This window comes from Poecilia reticulata, linkage group LG16, assembly GCF_000633615.1.
Source record: "Poecilia reticulata strain Guanapo linkage group LG16, Guppy_female_1.0+MT, whole genome shotgun sequence".
In the NCBI taxonomy this organism is placed as follows: Eukaryota; Metazoa; Chordata; class Actinopteri; order Cyprinodontiformes; family Poeciliidae; genus Poecilia; species Poecilia reticulata.
In genome coordinates, this window is record NC_024346.1 from 28,139,272 (window position 1) to 28,154,459 (window position 15,188).

A 15,188-nucleotide genomic window follows, 5' to 3' on the forward strand; every position below is an offset into this window, starting at 1 on the left:
TGAGTCACAGTATTTTACTGAGACTTTTTTTTATGCGCCAGAGTTCAATTAGGAATCGGAAGAAAAAGAGTATCATAATATGAAATGTGGTGCTCAGCTGTTTTTACTCTGATACTCCTAAATAAAAGTCTGTGCAACAAATTTATCTTAGAAGTCACCTGATTATTATTATTATTATTATTTTTGTGTGTGTGCAAAGAATAGAAAAAGTTAAGATATGGAAAGCAGATATAAACATCCTACTTAAGATTTGAACTCATCAGACTATTATTTCTAAGAATAAGAATCGAAAACCACGTTTTTATCTTTTTTGCTTATACTTTACTGTTACGATCGGATTTTTAATGTATTTTTTTAAATAATTTTTTTACACTGACTCAAGATGTTGACAGAGTGGCCTCACTGTGCCCCCTTCCACATCACCCAAGAATGTTTTCTTTAGCTCCGTCTCTGCGCGGTGACTGGCTCCTTCCCCTGTCGGCCTGCCCTCCTCCGGCCTCCTGCTTAGACGGACTGTCGCCTCGCATCGCTCCCTCACCCAGCCGCACACTCACTCGGCTGTCACCACCACCGGCAGGATGTCTCCTCTGGCGAGCCGCCTGCTCGTTCTCCTCTGCCTGGCTTTGCCTCTTTACGGGGTGGAAAAGGTGAAAAATAGAGGATATCGAAAGGAACCCGACGTTGACAAGGTAAGACCGTGTAAAAAAAAAAAAAAAAAAAAAAATCACCTTAAAGACTCAACTTTTCAAAGTAGACTCTCTTGATTGGATGACTCATTAAAATGTGATTGTCGCAGTCCGTGCCCTTCGTGTCGGCGCCCCTTGTATTATTAATGCGTCTCATGTAACTTTCATTGATTTGTTTTTGCATATTCATTAGTCTCACTCTTGCCTTTTTATTATTGTGCTGTTTTAGGTGTCTTTATATCGTGGAGTTGATTAACACGGGAGAATTCATTATTTTATTGGTTAATTAACTTGTTGGAACACGAGGCACTTTAAAAATGATCCTCCTCCATCTGCAGCTCGTGTCTGTTTGTGTGCTTCCATAGTCAGCTGGTTCTCCGTTACTCCAAGGTTGGCAGCTCTCCAATAGACTGAGTAGGCTCTTCAAACAAAAAGAAAAGAAAAAACAGGAAGTTGGGGTCTGGCTCATACTGTCTGGCTTTGTTATTTGTGTTCCCATTTTTTCCGGTTGAAAATAACTTTTTATAGGTATGAGCTGTTTTTGTTCATGGTTAACAGTTCTCCAGTTGGTTAATTTTAATGATCGTCATCTGCAATCCAAAGGATATTGTGTAGATTTACTGCAATGTTGATGCAGAAATTACACATTTACCCCTTGAATTTGGGGTTTCATAAATAAAACTTGTGTTTATTTTAGCTAGGTTTCCTAGAACCAGTGGCCCCCCGGTCCCACTGCTCCCAGAAGTGTACATACTGAACCTTGAAGCAGTTACTGTAATTTATGCCTCCAACAAACTGTTAGAGACCTATATGCATACTTTTTTGACGGATTTTCAGCGTTTTCTTTTTTCTTTTTTTTTTGTGCAGGGGCGGATCCAGAAATTCTTCTAGGGGCTTGTGGAAAGGGGGGCAGTAAAAAAGGCAACTAAAATTAAAAGACATAGCCAAATTTCATAATTTTTAACTAGGTATGTTCTCAAATTAGACGTGAAACATAAAGCTAACTTTGAGGAAATGTCTTAACAGTTCATAAGTTCACGCCTTTAAGTCCTGTGTACCAAAATCAAGCTGGTATGTTGCATTTTATAGCTCCCAGAGAATTTATTGTGTGATTTCAAAATGTTCTGACTCTAATTTTAGACTCAATATGTGATTCTCGTAATATTTTTAGGGGTGGGTCCAGAATGAGTGATAGCTTTTCAAAATGGGCAAATAAGTCTTAAGAGAATATAAATACACAGTCTGTCTTAACCGAACTCTACCATTGCCTTAGGGATCTGCAACTGAAGGGGGCCAAGAAAGGGTTCAGTACAGTTCACTTTTACAATGGAAAAATCAATGGAAAGGAAGTATTAAATAAATGTAAACCCCTTTGTGGACTACCGCAGCTAGGATGTTCCAATCATTGGCAAAGACTACCTCAGGATTAAGATGCTTGCTAACCCTAACCCATGCATTGAGCCTTTTAGTTAAGAAAAAGCTTGCAAGCAAAACACTTCCAAAATGAAGTAGTTTGACCTGACCTTTGTTTTACCATTAGCATTAGCATTAGCTTTAGCGCTGTTGGTAAAAAATTGAATACAAATTCAAATTTTGACCCCTTCTCTTATGCCACTTCCTTATTTTAATAATTTGATATATTAATTCATAATCCAAAGACACCAGTTCCACCGTTATTTGTCAGACACCGCAGACGATAAATTACCAATCGAAATGTTTAGGCACCGAAATCAAAAATGTTACAGTTTAACCAATACTGAACATCACCTTTACAAATGTTTACGTTTCTACGACTAATATTTAAGATTCGCTCACAATTATTTTTTCGTAGTATAACAAAGTCCGTATTTTGTGACCGTCTGTATCTAGTGCACAGGAAACGATGCAGAAAAACCCAACTGCACTAGACACTCCTCGGACGAGGGAAGATCTCCTTGTCAGAGCAGCATGGTAATCTTTAAATCCAACTTTTTTACGCCTGAGACCTGTTGAATCAGAAATCTCTCAAACCAAATCCTGCATGTTCCTGAAAAGCTTTTGTCTGTGCTTTGGTGTGGACTAATGCATGAAATGCAGTCAGTACCTCTACGGTTTACGAACTAATGCACCTGGCATGCGCCCAGGTACAGGAACAGAGTCCATCTTATGTACAATATGGCCATAGTGTAAATAGGCTGGCAGGCTGCCACTGTAGAAGGAGCATACAGGCAGCTAATATAAAAGTCAGCTGTATTGCAGGGCGGACAGAGTTTCCATTCATTTGTCTGCTTTTGAAAGCCCTCCAGAAATGCAACCTCTAATAAACTCTGCAGACGTTTCCACCCTGTGAATACGCCGGTCTCCTTGAATCACTCCCAGACGCCGTCACCAATAACCCCACGACTCCTGGAAGTATCTCGTCCCATTTTTCCTGAAAGGACTCCAGTGTTATTTTGGCACATGCAGTGCCAACGAGAACCTTCTAATTTCATCGCTTCCCAGTCTTTCCTCTGGAGATGACGTAAAGTCTCGTATCTCTCGGGAGCTAAACCCTTTTGCAGCTTAATGGCAGGAACAGACTTATAGGAATTCTGCATTTCGTCCTATTTTTAGATGTTTTTGTTTTAGATTAGGAAATCTGAGACACATTTTTTTTTTTTGTTGAGAATTTACCTCTGGGACCCAAGTCAGGACAAGATGTTGAAACCGAATTAAAAGCTCTTTGTTCTCCACCCCTACTTTTTGATTTACCCCTTCCCCATCCCCCCAACTTAATGTCTTTTGGCTCCATTGCTGTTCCACAGCTGCATGCTGAGTAAAAAGGGCAGCAAACCCAGCTGCTTCAGTCAACTATGATTGCCTAAGGTCAAGGATGAACTTCCTACGTGTCAGTTTATCCTGCCTGAGAGAGAGCACCCACAAATAACCTAAATTAAAACCCATCTGCTGCCTCCCCCATCACCCCCCCCTCCCCCAAAAAACACCAATTTTCCAAACCTTTGTGCTGCGATCACTTGGTATAAAATTTCTATTCGAGGAACGTGTCCCGTCTCGCTAGTTTGGCTCCTCCATTGTGTCGGTGTTTGTGTGCGGTAGCTTTTTTGGCAAGCTCTCTGCTGACTTTGAATGAGTCTGAGTCAGCTTGGGTGAGTTGCAGCATCTGCCCAAAGATAGCAGACAAAAACTGAGCAGGACAATGAATCACACGCCGCAACGTGCGTTCACACACCTACTAATTTAGACAACCTCCAAGCCCGCAGCTCCTGATATACACACAATATATCATTCATTAGCTTGGTGGCTTGATGTCTGTCGGTTCTAGAGCCTTCTGCTTGGTTTGGAAATACATCTGTGTTTTTTTTTTCACCGCACCCCGACTGGCATCGGATTTTGTTTACGTGACTTGTAAATGAGGTATAATCTTGCCTCATTTATGTGCATGTTTGCTAAACATGGATTTAACTTGCGCGAAGGCAGCAGTAAACGGGAGACCAAATCAGGAACTTCATTTACCCGAGATTCGGCTATCCTTCTTGGCATTCATGACCCTTCCTGTTTTTTTTTCTCTCCAGTATGGCAGCTGCATGCAAGGCCCAGCAGGAACCTCTGGAAGAGATGGTAACCCCGGAGCCAACGGCATTCCAGGCACCCCAGGTATCCCGGGCCGTGACGGGCTCAAAGGTGAAAAAGGGGAATGCGTGAGTGAGATCTTTGAGGAACCCTGGAGGCCCAACTACAAGCAGTGCGCCTGGAACGCACTGAATTATGGGATTGACCTGGGTAAAGTGGCGGTGAGTACTACCGCCTGAGCAGTATCTGTGTTACGAATTCACACGGAAAGGACTCATGGTTTCACCTTAAGTAACCGCAGGCTTTAATGTAGCTTACTGGTGTTTTATGAGAAACATGAACACAAAGCAGAGCCACGTTGCGGCGTAACTGCAGCTCCAGGCTTTTTTTGGGGGGGAGAGATTTGTCTTCACCGGTTTTCCTGCAATCTGGAAAATCCCATTCTTTCTTGTAAAAAAAAACAAAAAAAACTAACTCCATCTCAGTCAGGTTGGATTGAGATTGTGTGTTGATGTCAATTTCTGAATCCGTACGCAGGAAATGTAGGTTTATGTGTGGACTTTGGGAAATTCCAGCACGTTGACATGCATAGATCCGAGTCCTTCCAGCGTTACTCCTGCTGCCTGTTGAGGTCAGTCGTTCTGTTGGAAGTTGACCTCTCCGCTGCCGTCTCCAAGTCGAATGCAGTCGGGGTTTTTTTACGGGATCGTCCTGAATCCATCCGTCTTCCCATCAACTCTAACCAGCTCCTCTGTCCCTGTTGAAGAAAAGTGTATTTCTGCCGCCACCATCCCTCATGAGCATCTAGAAATTGAATGTTGAATTTTTTTGTGTTTAATCTGAAATAGTAGGGCTGCGACCAATAATTATTTTAGGAACTAGTGTTTTTCTTTCCCATTACTTTCACTTACACAATTTTGCTCCACCTTGTGTTGGTCCGTCACATAATGTCCCAGTACGACACATTAAGGTTTGCGGATGGTTGGAGTGAGAAAACATGATATAATTTAAGGGATATCTATTTATATATATACTTTTTTCTGCATAAGTTCTGTAAAACAAATTCACTCAGAATCTTTGTGTTGCCGTGTCTAAGGACTGCACGTTCACCAAGCTGCGCTCGGACAGCGCTCTCAGAGTCCTCTTCAGCGGTTCCCTGCGGCTCAAGTGCAAGAACGCCTGCTGCCAGCGGTGGTACTTCACCTTCAACGGAGCCGAGTGCACGGGACCCCTGCCGGTGGAGTCAATCATCTACTTGGACCAGGGGAGTCCAGAGCTCAACTCCACTATCAACATCCACAGAACATCCTCAGGTAAGGGAGAAACTGTAGTGAGCTCTAAAAAATCCGAAAAAATAAAATAAAAAAAGAGGACTAAAATATTGAATCGTGGACTGGGCCTCACTGGTAACACTTTATTTGAAGGGGTGTGTATAAGACTGACAGGACACTGTGGTAAACATGATAAAACACGGGTAGCATGAGTCTTCATGAAGTGTCTTTGGGTAAATAATTCCACTTTTAATGCAAAATTGCACTAAAAGTTGCATTAAAAGTCCACTAAACGTGTCAATTTTGCGTTATGTGGCAAATAAATACACTTTTAATGCAAAAGTCTATTAAAACTTGCATTAAAAGTGTCATCATTTACCAAGTGACACTTCATGACAACAGGACTAAACATTCATGAAGGCTTCTTCATGCTTACGACAATCCCATGTCAGTATTATGCACACATCTTCAAATAAAGTGTTACCACCTCATTTTGTACTTGAGTAGGTTTGCCTTATTAAAAAAAAAAGAAAAAAAAAAGCTTTATTTAATCATTATTTTTCTCATCTTTTAAAATCGTGGTATTGAAAGATGATTTACCGTCGGTCTCAAGAGTAAACAAACTGAGGTTTGGTTTAATGTTTAATCCGGATCATTTGAGCGAGAGCAATGCAAAATGTTTCTGAAACAAATCCGACGGATCACACCGGCACGTCGTGGAGCGCATTCAGAAGCTTCGACGTGCCGGCCTCGTCTTTACTTGTTGTTCAGACAGAGACTACATATTTTATCAGCCATGACAATTCCTCTTCCCCGTTGCTTAGTCAAACAGACCAACCGTATCTTTGCATCAGTGTTTTTGCTCGGTCTAAAACCAATGCCGGTGTTACACGGCAACGGAAAATAACAGAGGCATCGTTTAGCTTTTGATCTGGCTGAGGCTCGCCAAGAAGTACGCCCCAGGTAATCCTCCGTGTGCTCAGCTGCTGCCGGGCAGGCTGCTTCTTAACTTCACCAGGGCCACCGCGTGTCAGAAAACTAATTCAGGATTTAAGATGCGAAACGATTGAAGTTGTGTGTTTTTGTTAAAAAAAAAAAAAAGAAAAAACTCCTGGCCTCTGACCTCTGCTCTTGTTTTCCTTTCGCAGTCGAGGGGCTGTGCGAGGGCGTCAAGGCAGGGTTGGTGGACGTGGCGGTGTGGGTGGGGACCTGCGCCGATTATCCCCGGGGAGACGCTTCCACGGGGTGGAATTCTGTGTCCAGGATTATCATAGAGGAACTGCCTAAATGAGAAGACAGAGTGATATGAAAGGGAGGACCGTCTTTGTAGTGTAGGAGCAAATCGCCTGACACGCCAGAAATAATCAGGTACGGCCGGTTGAGGCGTGACAGAGCCACTGATGGTACCTTGAATGTTTTTCTTTTTTTTTTTTTTATTACACATACAGAAAATTCTGTTGCTCCGCCTCCTGGAAGTAAACTTTGTACTGTGGTTTATTTTTTTGTCTGCTGGTTGCCTGGCAATTGATTACAGTAACCATTCAATGTGCCTCAAATGTACTGTATTTCGTGTGTGTGTGTGTGTGAGAATCGTTTCTGTCAATAAAATCACCTTTTTCTAAAGACTTGACTTCATCACTTGTAGGAAGTGGAAAAGACATCGGATTTCCAGGTTTGGAGGAATGTGGACCATAAAACTATGAGCTTGGGAAGATATTAATATTTTACAGAAAATGTCCCGTTGTCTGACTTGTGTCCATTCATCCTTCCATTCTTCCATTTCTCCATTATTTCATCCAGTGTCGCATCTTTCGATTCATGCATTAATCAACATCATTCATCTGTCAGTTCATCCATTATTTAACACACCCATCTGTTTGTCCATCAGTTCTTTAGCGTCCAATTTTTTTAAAACCATTTTACCTACAGAAGCATAAGCAAAATGTTATTAAGATAAGGAAGTTTCTGTAGGAGAGGGCGCCTCATTTTGAGTCATAAAAACTACAGATAACGTCCTAAATGTTGAATGTTTTCCATTATTGTTGGACTTTATTGTGTGTATTCTCAGCGAAAACAGGATATGGGTCACTCCTTTGAAACTTTACCAAATCGGTGTCACGATCTTGGGTTGGTTGAGTCATTTTTGGGTTTGTTTCTTATTTAATTGTTCCTTAGTTTCTAGTCTTTGGTTAGATCAACCATGTTTCTGCTTTTTCCCTTTCTTAGTTATTTTAGTTTAATTATGTTCCTCATGTCTAGTTATTTGCTAGTGTTAGATTCATTTTTTTTGGTACCAGTTTGTGTATCCTGTGTCATTTTCCCTCTTCCCTCACACCTGCAACCCATTTCTAATCAGCCACCTGTTTCTTGTTCAGTAATCAACTTCCTGCAGTAAACATCCATCTCATACTCAGTCACTCCTTGTTGGTTCCTTCTCTTATTCTCTTCCTTGTGTTTACCTGCTGGTCAGTGATCCCTGGATTTCAGTTTTTTTGTTTTCCCCAGGCTCCTTGTGCGCCCAGGTTTCTTTTCCTTCTTCATTAAATCTTCAAATCTTATCTTGAAAGGCAGTGTAAATTTTACTGTGGCATTTATACATGTTGTATATTATAAACCTAGAACCTCAGGCTGAAAAACCAAGCTTGTGTCATTCTTGAATAGTGGTCAAAAGCTGCAGAAAAATCATTTATTCTTACAGGTTTCAAATGTAATGCCTGATTCAGTGCATTTAACATTTAACTGTCTTCATAGAGGTTGGAAAGTCGGGAAACTGGCAGCCTGGAAAAGTGTGGAATAACGCGTTGGAGCCAAAGACCACACCCTGCAATAAAATAGGTCAAAAATAAAACATTTATTGTGTTCACACACTAATAAAGCACTTCACATTTCATAACAAAATACCATAAAACAATACACTTAGTTTGTGTATTGAGGAAAAAATGACTATGGAAGAAGCATCATCAATGCTGCAGTTCACACGTGGATAATTAAAAATAAAGATAAAACTGGAGACCTGAGATTTTGATGCTGATGATCAAGCATTAAATATCAACTGTTTTTCATATTTCTGTTGCCAGAAAACGTAAATAAAACTTCCTCTGTGGTAGAATGCTGAGTTCACCGCACATCGTTACAATATGCCCCTCTTGTTTGAAAAAGTAGTTACTAAATCACACATCATTTCCAAAGGGACAAACTGAAACAACTCTTCCCCATGAAATAACTGTGCGCATAAATCGGACACGTATTCCTGTCATGTTTTTACAGAAGAGGATTAAGGCCACTGAAATTTTTTATTCCCCCCCCCCCTCAGAATTCAGGATTAAATATCAGGATTCGACATTTCTCTGAAAAATCTGAATTTTTCTTTAGAATTCTGATTTTAATCTTATAAGTTCAAAAGTCAGAATTCTGAGAAAAAAAGTCTAAATTCTGAGAAAAAAATATATTAAAAAAAATCTAAATTCCATGAGAAAAAAAAAATCCCAAAATTCTAAGAGAAAAACCCAAAGTTCTGAGATTAAAGTCAGAATTCTTTTACATCAGTGGCCCCAATCTGCCTCCATATGTTTGACCGAAAATGAGCTAGTAGTTTGGCTGCTTCGACTTCTTTCTCTTCTACGCACCATGTACTTAATGAAGGCCTCTGGGGAAACGCGCTCCCCTCTTCGTCTCCCAACGTTTCAGCCGGAGCTTGACGCCCCGTGTGGCTGTCCATGCTGGGTCCTCTCCGTCTCTCTCATTTCGTCCCCAGAAGGAAGCGGGACACGTTCTCATAAACCACAAAAGTGATGCAGCAGGCCGGCGTGACGCGGATCAAATTTGGGACGATGCCTTTGTAGAAGCCCGAAGCTCCTTCATTTCTGCGCAGAGAATAACGAACGTGAAAAGGAAGCCGGGTCCAACCGACCGGTCCTGGCAGATCAGCATCCGTACCTCCACGTCCGTCCGATGACATCTACGACCCCTCCGTATCTGTTGTGCTGGTCTTGGAGCCGAGCTCTCACCACCTGATACGGGTACGTCGTGGCGACGGCGAATATTTTGGACAGTGCTGCCATTGTGATGTACTCCAGAGCGTTCTGCTCACAAGAGAACGACAGAGAGGAGGGTGAGCAGGAAGAAGGAAGTGATGACTTTCTTCAGTGTAACCCCCCCAAGTTTGAAACTCACCAACTTTGCATCTGAAGGCACCTTCTTGTATTTGTTGTAGTCTCTCTTGAGCTCTTCGTAGGCCATGAACTGCAGAGCCCCGTGAGACGTACCGAACAGACCCGGAACGTAGCCCTGCAGAACACAACCGGATTTCACTCCAGCTGGAAGTATGCATGATGAAGAGTAATGACGCCCCCTAGTGGAGGATGACCATTTCCTACTGAAGTGACGGAAGGGAAGTATGGAAGCTCATTCAGGTCATGAAAGAAAAGAATAAAAGCTCAACAGGAAGTTATAATTCAGAGTTTTAGAGGCAGGATTATTATTTGATATAAAGGCATCATATTTTTTTTTAGACAAAAACAAAGTCATAACTTTGACTTTCTAATTTAAAGTCATGATTAGGACACACTGGACGAAATCAAATTTATGACTTTGCATCTCAATTATGACTAAAGCAAAAATTATGATTTGGAAAGTTGAGATTATGGACTGGATCTCATAATTATTACTTTTAAAGTCAAAATTATGACTTGTATCCTCAAAATTATGACATTAAAACTCAGAACTTTTAAGTTCTGCACTCATAATTATGACTAAAATCAAAACTATGGCTTTGAAAGTTGAAATTATGACTCATAATTTTGACTGGATCTAATAATTATGACTGAAACTTGAAAGTATGGCTTTTACTCCAAAAATAATGACACGCCCTCAAGTGATGACGCCAAGACTCATAATTATGCCTTTAAACCTCATAATTACAACTATAAAACTTGCAATTATGACTTTCCTGTTGGGCTTTTTACTCGTTTCTTTCATGGCACAAAATCTAGCATCTATAATCATCAGACACACTTAATATGTCACGCATGGAAGACCACAAAAAAATGTCTCACTTTGTAAAGTCCTGGCAGGCCCTCGTGGCGGTAGATCTTAACCAGGGCGTCCACCATCCCACTGTACTGCTTACTGGTGGGGTCAGCACTGTACTGCAGAACCAGTCGGGTCTTGGTGACCCAGATCGGGTTGGTTATGGTGAGAGTGAGGATGCCTGAGAAGAAGAAGCAGGAAACAAGACTCTAAAGGTGTGCTAGAGCCTTTCAAGTTCACACACACACACACACACACACACACACACACACACACACACACACACACACACACACACACACACACACACACACACACCGCTCTAAAAACACACTCCTTTAATGTTCTGCCAGGTCTGGCTGCAACTCAGTAGGTTAGTTTTGTCAAAAAAAGAAAGTTTTCAACAGCCTTCAGGAGGAAAAAACATGACACATTGGATGAGTAGGTGGTGCAGAATGTGTTAGCATTTAGTATTTTAATAGGTTTCTACTCGTTTGCCGTATAAACATTTTTCTCCAGATTCAGGTTCTCAGCACTTCATGCCGAGTAAAAAATAAAAAAAAATCAAATATTCACCATAAATTTACAGCCAATATCTCAGACTTTAGCACGACACCTTTTTTAAACAGGAGTAGAAGAAAAATGTAGATTTTAAAAAGGAATTTGTGCAACAAAAAAAAAGCAACTTAATTCATAGGTTGTAGTTCTAATGGTTGCGTGAACTGATTGTAAGAATGTGAAAAATACACCCACACTTTAAGATACAGCTTTAGTGTCGCTGGTTTCAAAAAATATTAATCTCAAAATTAGATGCTAATGTCACTTTATCACATATTTGGTGGATCAGTACCTTACTCTCAAGGGTATTCTGTTGATCACTTATTCTGTTTATAGTGATCAACTTGAATCGTCTTGCAAAAAATAAATAAATAAGATGAAGTAATAAGATATCTGGAATAAATCCAGCATTTTGTTGCGAGTTTTCGTCTCGCAGATGTAAGTGAATTTGCATTCAGTTTCTTGGCATTACATGTTACTGCAGTAACATAATGATCGTCGTTATCTTCCCTGGATACCTCTGTTTAAACAGAAATATTGTGTGGCAGCTTTAATTTTATTACCTGGGCTAAATTTATCCAGGAAAAAAAAAAAACCCTGTTTGACCCCCTTAGTAAATATAATAAACAAAACAGGTGTGCAGTCACTTCCATATGAACCGTGTCAGCTGCATCCAGCTCTGAGCAGAGTTATCCAGCTGAGAGGCCGGCGGTCTAACCTGCTTCAGCCGCCGAAACCAGGTGCTCTGCTGGGCTCAGTTCAGCCTGACGGCCTTCCTTAGTGTAGCCTTTGATTGCATTGTAGCTGCAAAGGAAGAGGGAAAACTTACATCAACAGATTTCTGAATGTCACTGCTGCTGGTGAAATCGTCTTGATGCAGGTTTTTTTTTTTAATTTTTTTTTTTTTTATACATACAAGAAGAAGTAGAAACCCCAGGACAAGCCTGCGCCCCAGATGTTGGGGGTCACCCCTTGGTACAGACCCCTCACTCCCTCCTGATGCCACACACTCTTCATACAGTGAAGAATACCGCTGTACTTGGGCCTCAACTCCAGTCCATCACTTACTGCATTGGAAGAGACGTTCAGATCTAAGTGAAGGTGTTCAAAAATACACCCAGAAAAGCCGATCCCTCACGCTGTACCTGCAAACCTGATCTTCACCAGGTCCAGCGGGTGAAGCACCAGAGTGGACACCACTCCACCGCTCAGTCCCGCCACCAGGTTTTCTACTTTCACATGGCTGAAGACCTGCTGGACGTGTCCGGCGACGGAGACAGCGGAGATGTGTTTTCTCGGCAGCCCTGCCGTCTCTGTGGCGTTACGGTGATTCGGTGCGGAGCTCATCCTTAGCAGGTAACCGAACTCAGCTAGCCTCCTCCGCCGCAGCTAGCTGAGCTCCTAACAACGCCCAAACTAACTCTGTAAAAGTGAGACGTCTGGTTGACTCCGCGACAACATTTAGATATGGCACAGATACGAGGAAACCGCCAGAAACTCACGGCACGTCGGCAGCCGAACCACGTTTCTGACATGAGGCGAAGCTCATCGCCACCGATAAGTGTCAAGTATCGCACTACTCCGGCTCGACCTTGTTGCGAGGAACCGATTAGATATATGTCAAGTTGTATTCCTCAGTGTTGTACTTCCGGAATGTACTTTCAAAATAATACGAATCCGGGCCCCGCTCCTCAACGCGGCCGTCACGGGTTCGAGTCCCGGCCCGTTGACCCCTGCCACATGTTTCCACCCCTCTATCTATCTATTTAGTGTGGAATAAAGGCAATTAGAGCCAAAAAACAATGTTCGTTGCATCAGGAAACGCCACAGTAAATCAAATATAATTATTTGGTCATGGTATTTGTTTGCATGGTAGTTTGTCTTGCCCTATGAGGCCTTCATTCACCGGTTGATTTTTTTTTGACTTGCAGGTCTTCTTCCAAGCAGTGTTACTGGAGCATTTTTTATTTAGATTTAAAGTCTGCTAGAGTCAATTTAGAGTTTAATTAAAACTACACCCATCAACAACAAGCACTCATACTGGGTTTAATGTAAATAAAAAACAAAGTTTGAATATTAAGGAAAAAAAACACAATTTGGTTTGGAGGATATGATGATGTGGGCCTGTTTCCCTTCCCCAGCCAATGGGAATCTTGTTGGAATGTGCCATCTTGAAATGCCAGGAGATTAAACTAAAAATCTTGTTTACTGGTGCAGTTAAACCGAAAAAGGATAGTCACTGGGTCCTTCATGAGGCAACCCCCTTCATCAAGAAAAAAATCTATCTTTCCATGGCCACCTCAGCTTCCAGACTTGGATGGATATAAAAACTGTAGGAAGGCGAAGAGGGAAAAAAAGCACCAAGCATCCTAAGGAAACTATGAAAGAAGAAATGATCAGAGATATCTTGGGCTGTATTGTCCAAGCTTATGATCATTCTAACTGGGATACTCACAGTTTAGTTAACAACAGGTATTCATACGGTTGTATTCAGTATGAATACAACAATATTCATACTGTTGAATGTGAAGAATGAATTCTTCACATTCATCCATCTCTCTTCCTTGTTTAATTTAATGTAAAATTAACTCCAAATTACACCTCCGTCACTTTAACTTTTACCAACAAACACTTAAAACAAAAACAACAAAACAAAACAAAGTCTACTCCCAGAATGACAACCGATCCAGCTGCACAGCTCCTCCAGGGTAGCAGCTGCCACAGTTGTTCTTATTTTCTGCTGACTGCTGCTGAAAACGTCACCATCAAGTGCACTAAGCAGGAACGAACCATTTTATGCAGATCCAGGGGGGTGTTTGGTACAAATATGGACGTGTGCTTTTTGGTCTGGAAGGGAAACAATTAATTATTTTTGCTAAAATCAAAATTTCAAAATCACAGAAACAGTAATTGACAAATCAAGTGAAAGTTACATACAAGTAAAAAACAGAATACAATAAGCCCAAAAATACATGTATCATTACATCATAATACATAGAAATAACCTATGACACTGCAAAATATAATAAATTTTTTAAAATATCTTCCTCATGCTTTCAAATCAAGCTACACACAAGTATAAAACAGAATACAATAAGCTCAAAAATACATGTATCATTACATCATAATACATAGAAATAACCTGACACTGTGAAATGTTACATTTTTTAATCTCTTCCTCCAGCTTCTTGTCTTGTAAATAAACACCATGATTTTCACACTGTTGTGAGACTTTTCTTTAGCATTGATGTCTGTTAAATATAAACTTAATCTTTAAGTGTATACATTTGTTCAGTTTTTACTCTTCAGAAACCAACAAAATGTGTGTTTTTGCACTGAGCCACAATACTCTATTGTAATGACATCTATTGTAATCATCTGTTGGTGCAGCAGCATCAGAGCCAGGAACCTCAAAAGGCTCAACAATCTGATAAAGAAGGCTGGATTTGTTCTGGTTCCGCTCTGGAGACGACTGTGGAACCTCTGGAGATGATGATGCCAAGAAGGATTCTTTATAAGAGTCAAGAAAGCTATGGACAACTCTGATCATCCTCTTCATGAGTCTGTATGGGGAAAACAGATCGTCAGTCAGAAGCTTCTTCAGATTTGCTGTGATACAGACTGCTACAAAAGATCTTTCCTGCCAACAGCAATCAGCCATCTGCAATAACTCCTTGAAGAATCTGAATTAATGAGCTACAACTACAATTAATTTCCCTTTGGGATCAATAAAGTCAAAGCATGTTTGGGTAATTCTTGCACACTACTCAAAGTTTGATAAGAAAAAATATTGAACAATTGGAAGTTATGGTGGAAAATTTTTTTGTGGTTTCAATGAAATGAAACGAAAAATGTAAAAAGATCTTTAAGTTTAGCTTTTTCTGGGCCGTTTCACCTGTTTGCAGCTCGTTTTCCTGTTTGCTGCACGTTTACAGTTTTAGGCCAGTTTCTGATCAAGTTATTATCTCCTCAACCTTCACCATAACCCGTTACAACCAGTAGATCAGCAGATAGACGAAGTGACCTGCTTTAATTGTTGGTCAACTCATGCTTGGTTTGTTATTGAAGGACCTACTTCACATGGTCTCTGTCTCTT

General features: G+C 40.9%; 2 protein-coding genes across 3 annotated transcripts; one reads left to right on the plus strand and one right to left on the minus strand.

The window, feature by feature from the left end:
* Positions 1-356: 356 nt before the first annotated feature.
* Positions 357-7,129, plus strand: LOC103478219 (collagen triple helix repeat-containing protein 1). 2 transcript variants are annotated; one of them, XM_008431863.2, is made up of 5 exons: positions 357-689; positions 2,556-2,636; positions 4,238-4,456; positions 5,332-5,548; positions 6,655-7,129. In XM_008431863.2, the coding sequence occupies exons 1-5, from the start codon at positions 579-581 to the stop codon at positions 6,795-6,797; spliced, it is 771 nt and encodes a 256-aa protein (XP_008430085.1). In that variant the 5' UTR covers positions 357-578; the 3' UTR covers positions 6,798-7,129. The 2 variants fall into 2 exon arrangements, with proteins under 2 accessions (XP_008430085.1, XP_008430086.1); XM_008431864.2 differs by lacking the exon at positions 2,556-2,636 and having other exon boundaries at positions 390-689.
* A 1,841-nt stretch (positions 7,130-8,970) lies between these two features.
* Positions 8,971-12,720, minus strand: LOC103478218 (mitochondrial folate transporter/carrier). Its single transcript, XM_008431862.2, has 7 exons — positions 12,238-12,720; positions 12,009-12,159; positions 11,811-11,896; positions 10,561-10,715; positions 9,680-9,793; positions 9,443-9,588; positions 8,971-9,369 (listed from the first exon to the last, which is right to left on the minus strand). The coding sequence occupies exons 1-7, from the start codon at positions 12,437-12,439 to the stop codon at positions 9,246-9,248; spliced, it is 978 nt and encodes a 325-aa protein (XP_008430084.1). The 5' UTR covers positions 12,440-12,720; the 3' UTR covers positions 8,971-9,245.
* Positions 12,721-15,188: the final 2,468 nt, after the last annotated feature.

What these genes read in the sequence shown, in the direction of transcription:
- LOC103478218 (XM_008431862.2), bottom strand. Translation starts at nt 12,439, where the DNA reads ATGAGCTCCGCACCGAATCACCGTAACGCCACAGAGACGGCAGGGCTG. An exon ending in GGTTTCGGCGGCTGAAGCAG is followed by an intron (nt 10,716 to 11,810) that starts GTTAGACCGCCG and finishes TCTTCTTCTCAG; the next exon opens with GCATCCTCACTCTCACCATA. An exon ending in TGCCTTCAGATGCAAAGTTG is followed by an intron (nt 9,589 to 9,679) that starts GTGAGTTTCAAA and finishes TCTTGTGAGCAG; the next exon opens with AACGCTCTGGAGTACATCAC.
- LOC103478219 (XM_008431863.2), top strand. Translation starts at nt 579, where the DNA reads ATGTCTCCTCTGGCGAGCCGCCTGCTCGTTCTCCTCTGCCTGGCTTTG. An exon ending in AGGAACCCGACGTTGACAAG is followed by an intron (nt 690 to 2,555) that starts GTAAGACCGTGT and finishes GTCTGTATCTAG; the next exon opens with TGCACAGGAAACGATGCAGA. An exon ending in CTCCTTGTCAGAGCAGCATG is followed by an intron (nt 2,637 to 4,237) that starts GTAATCTTTAAA and finishes TTTTCTCTCCAG; the next exon opens with TATGGCAGCTGCATGCAAGG.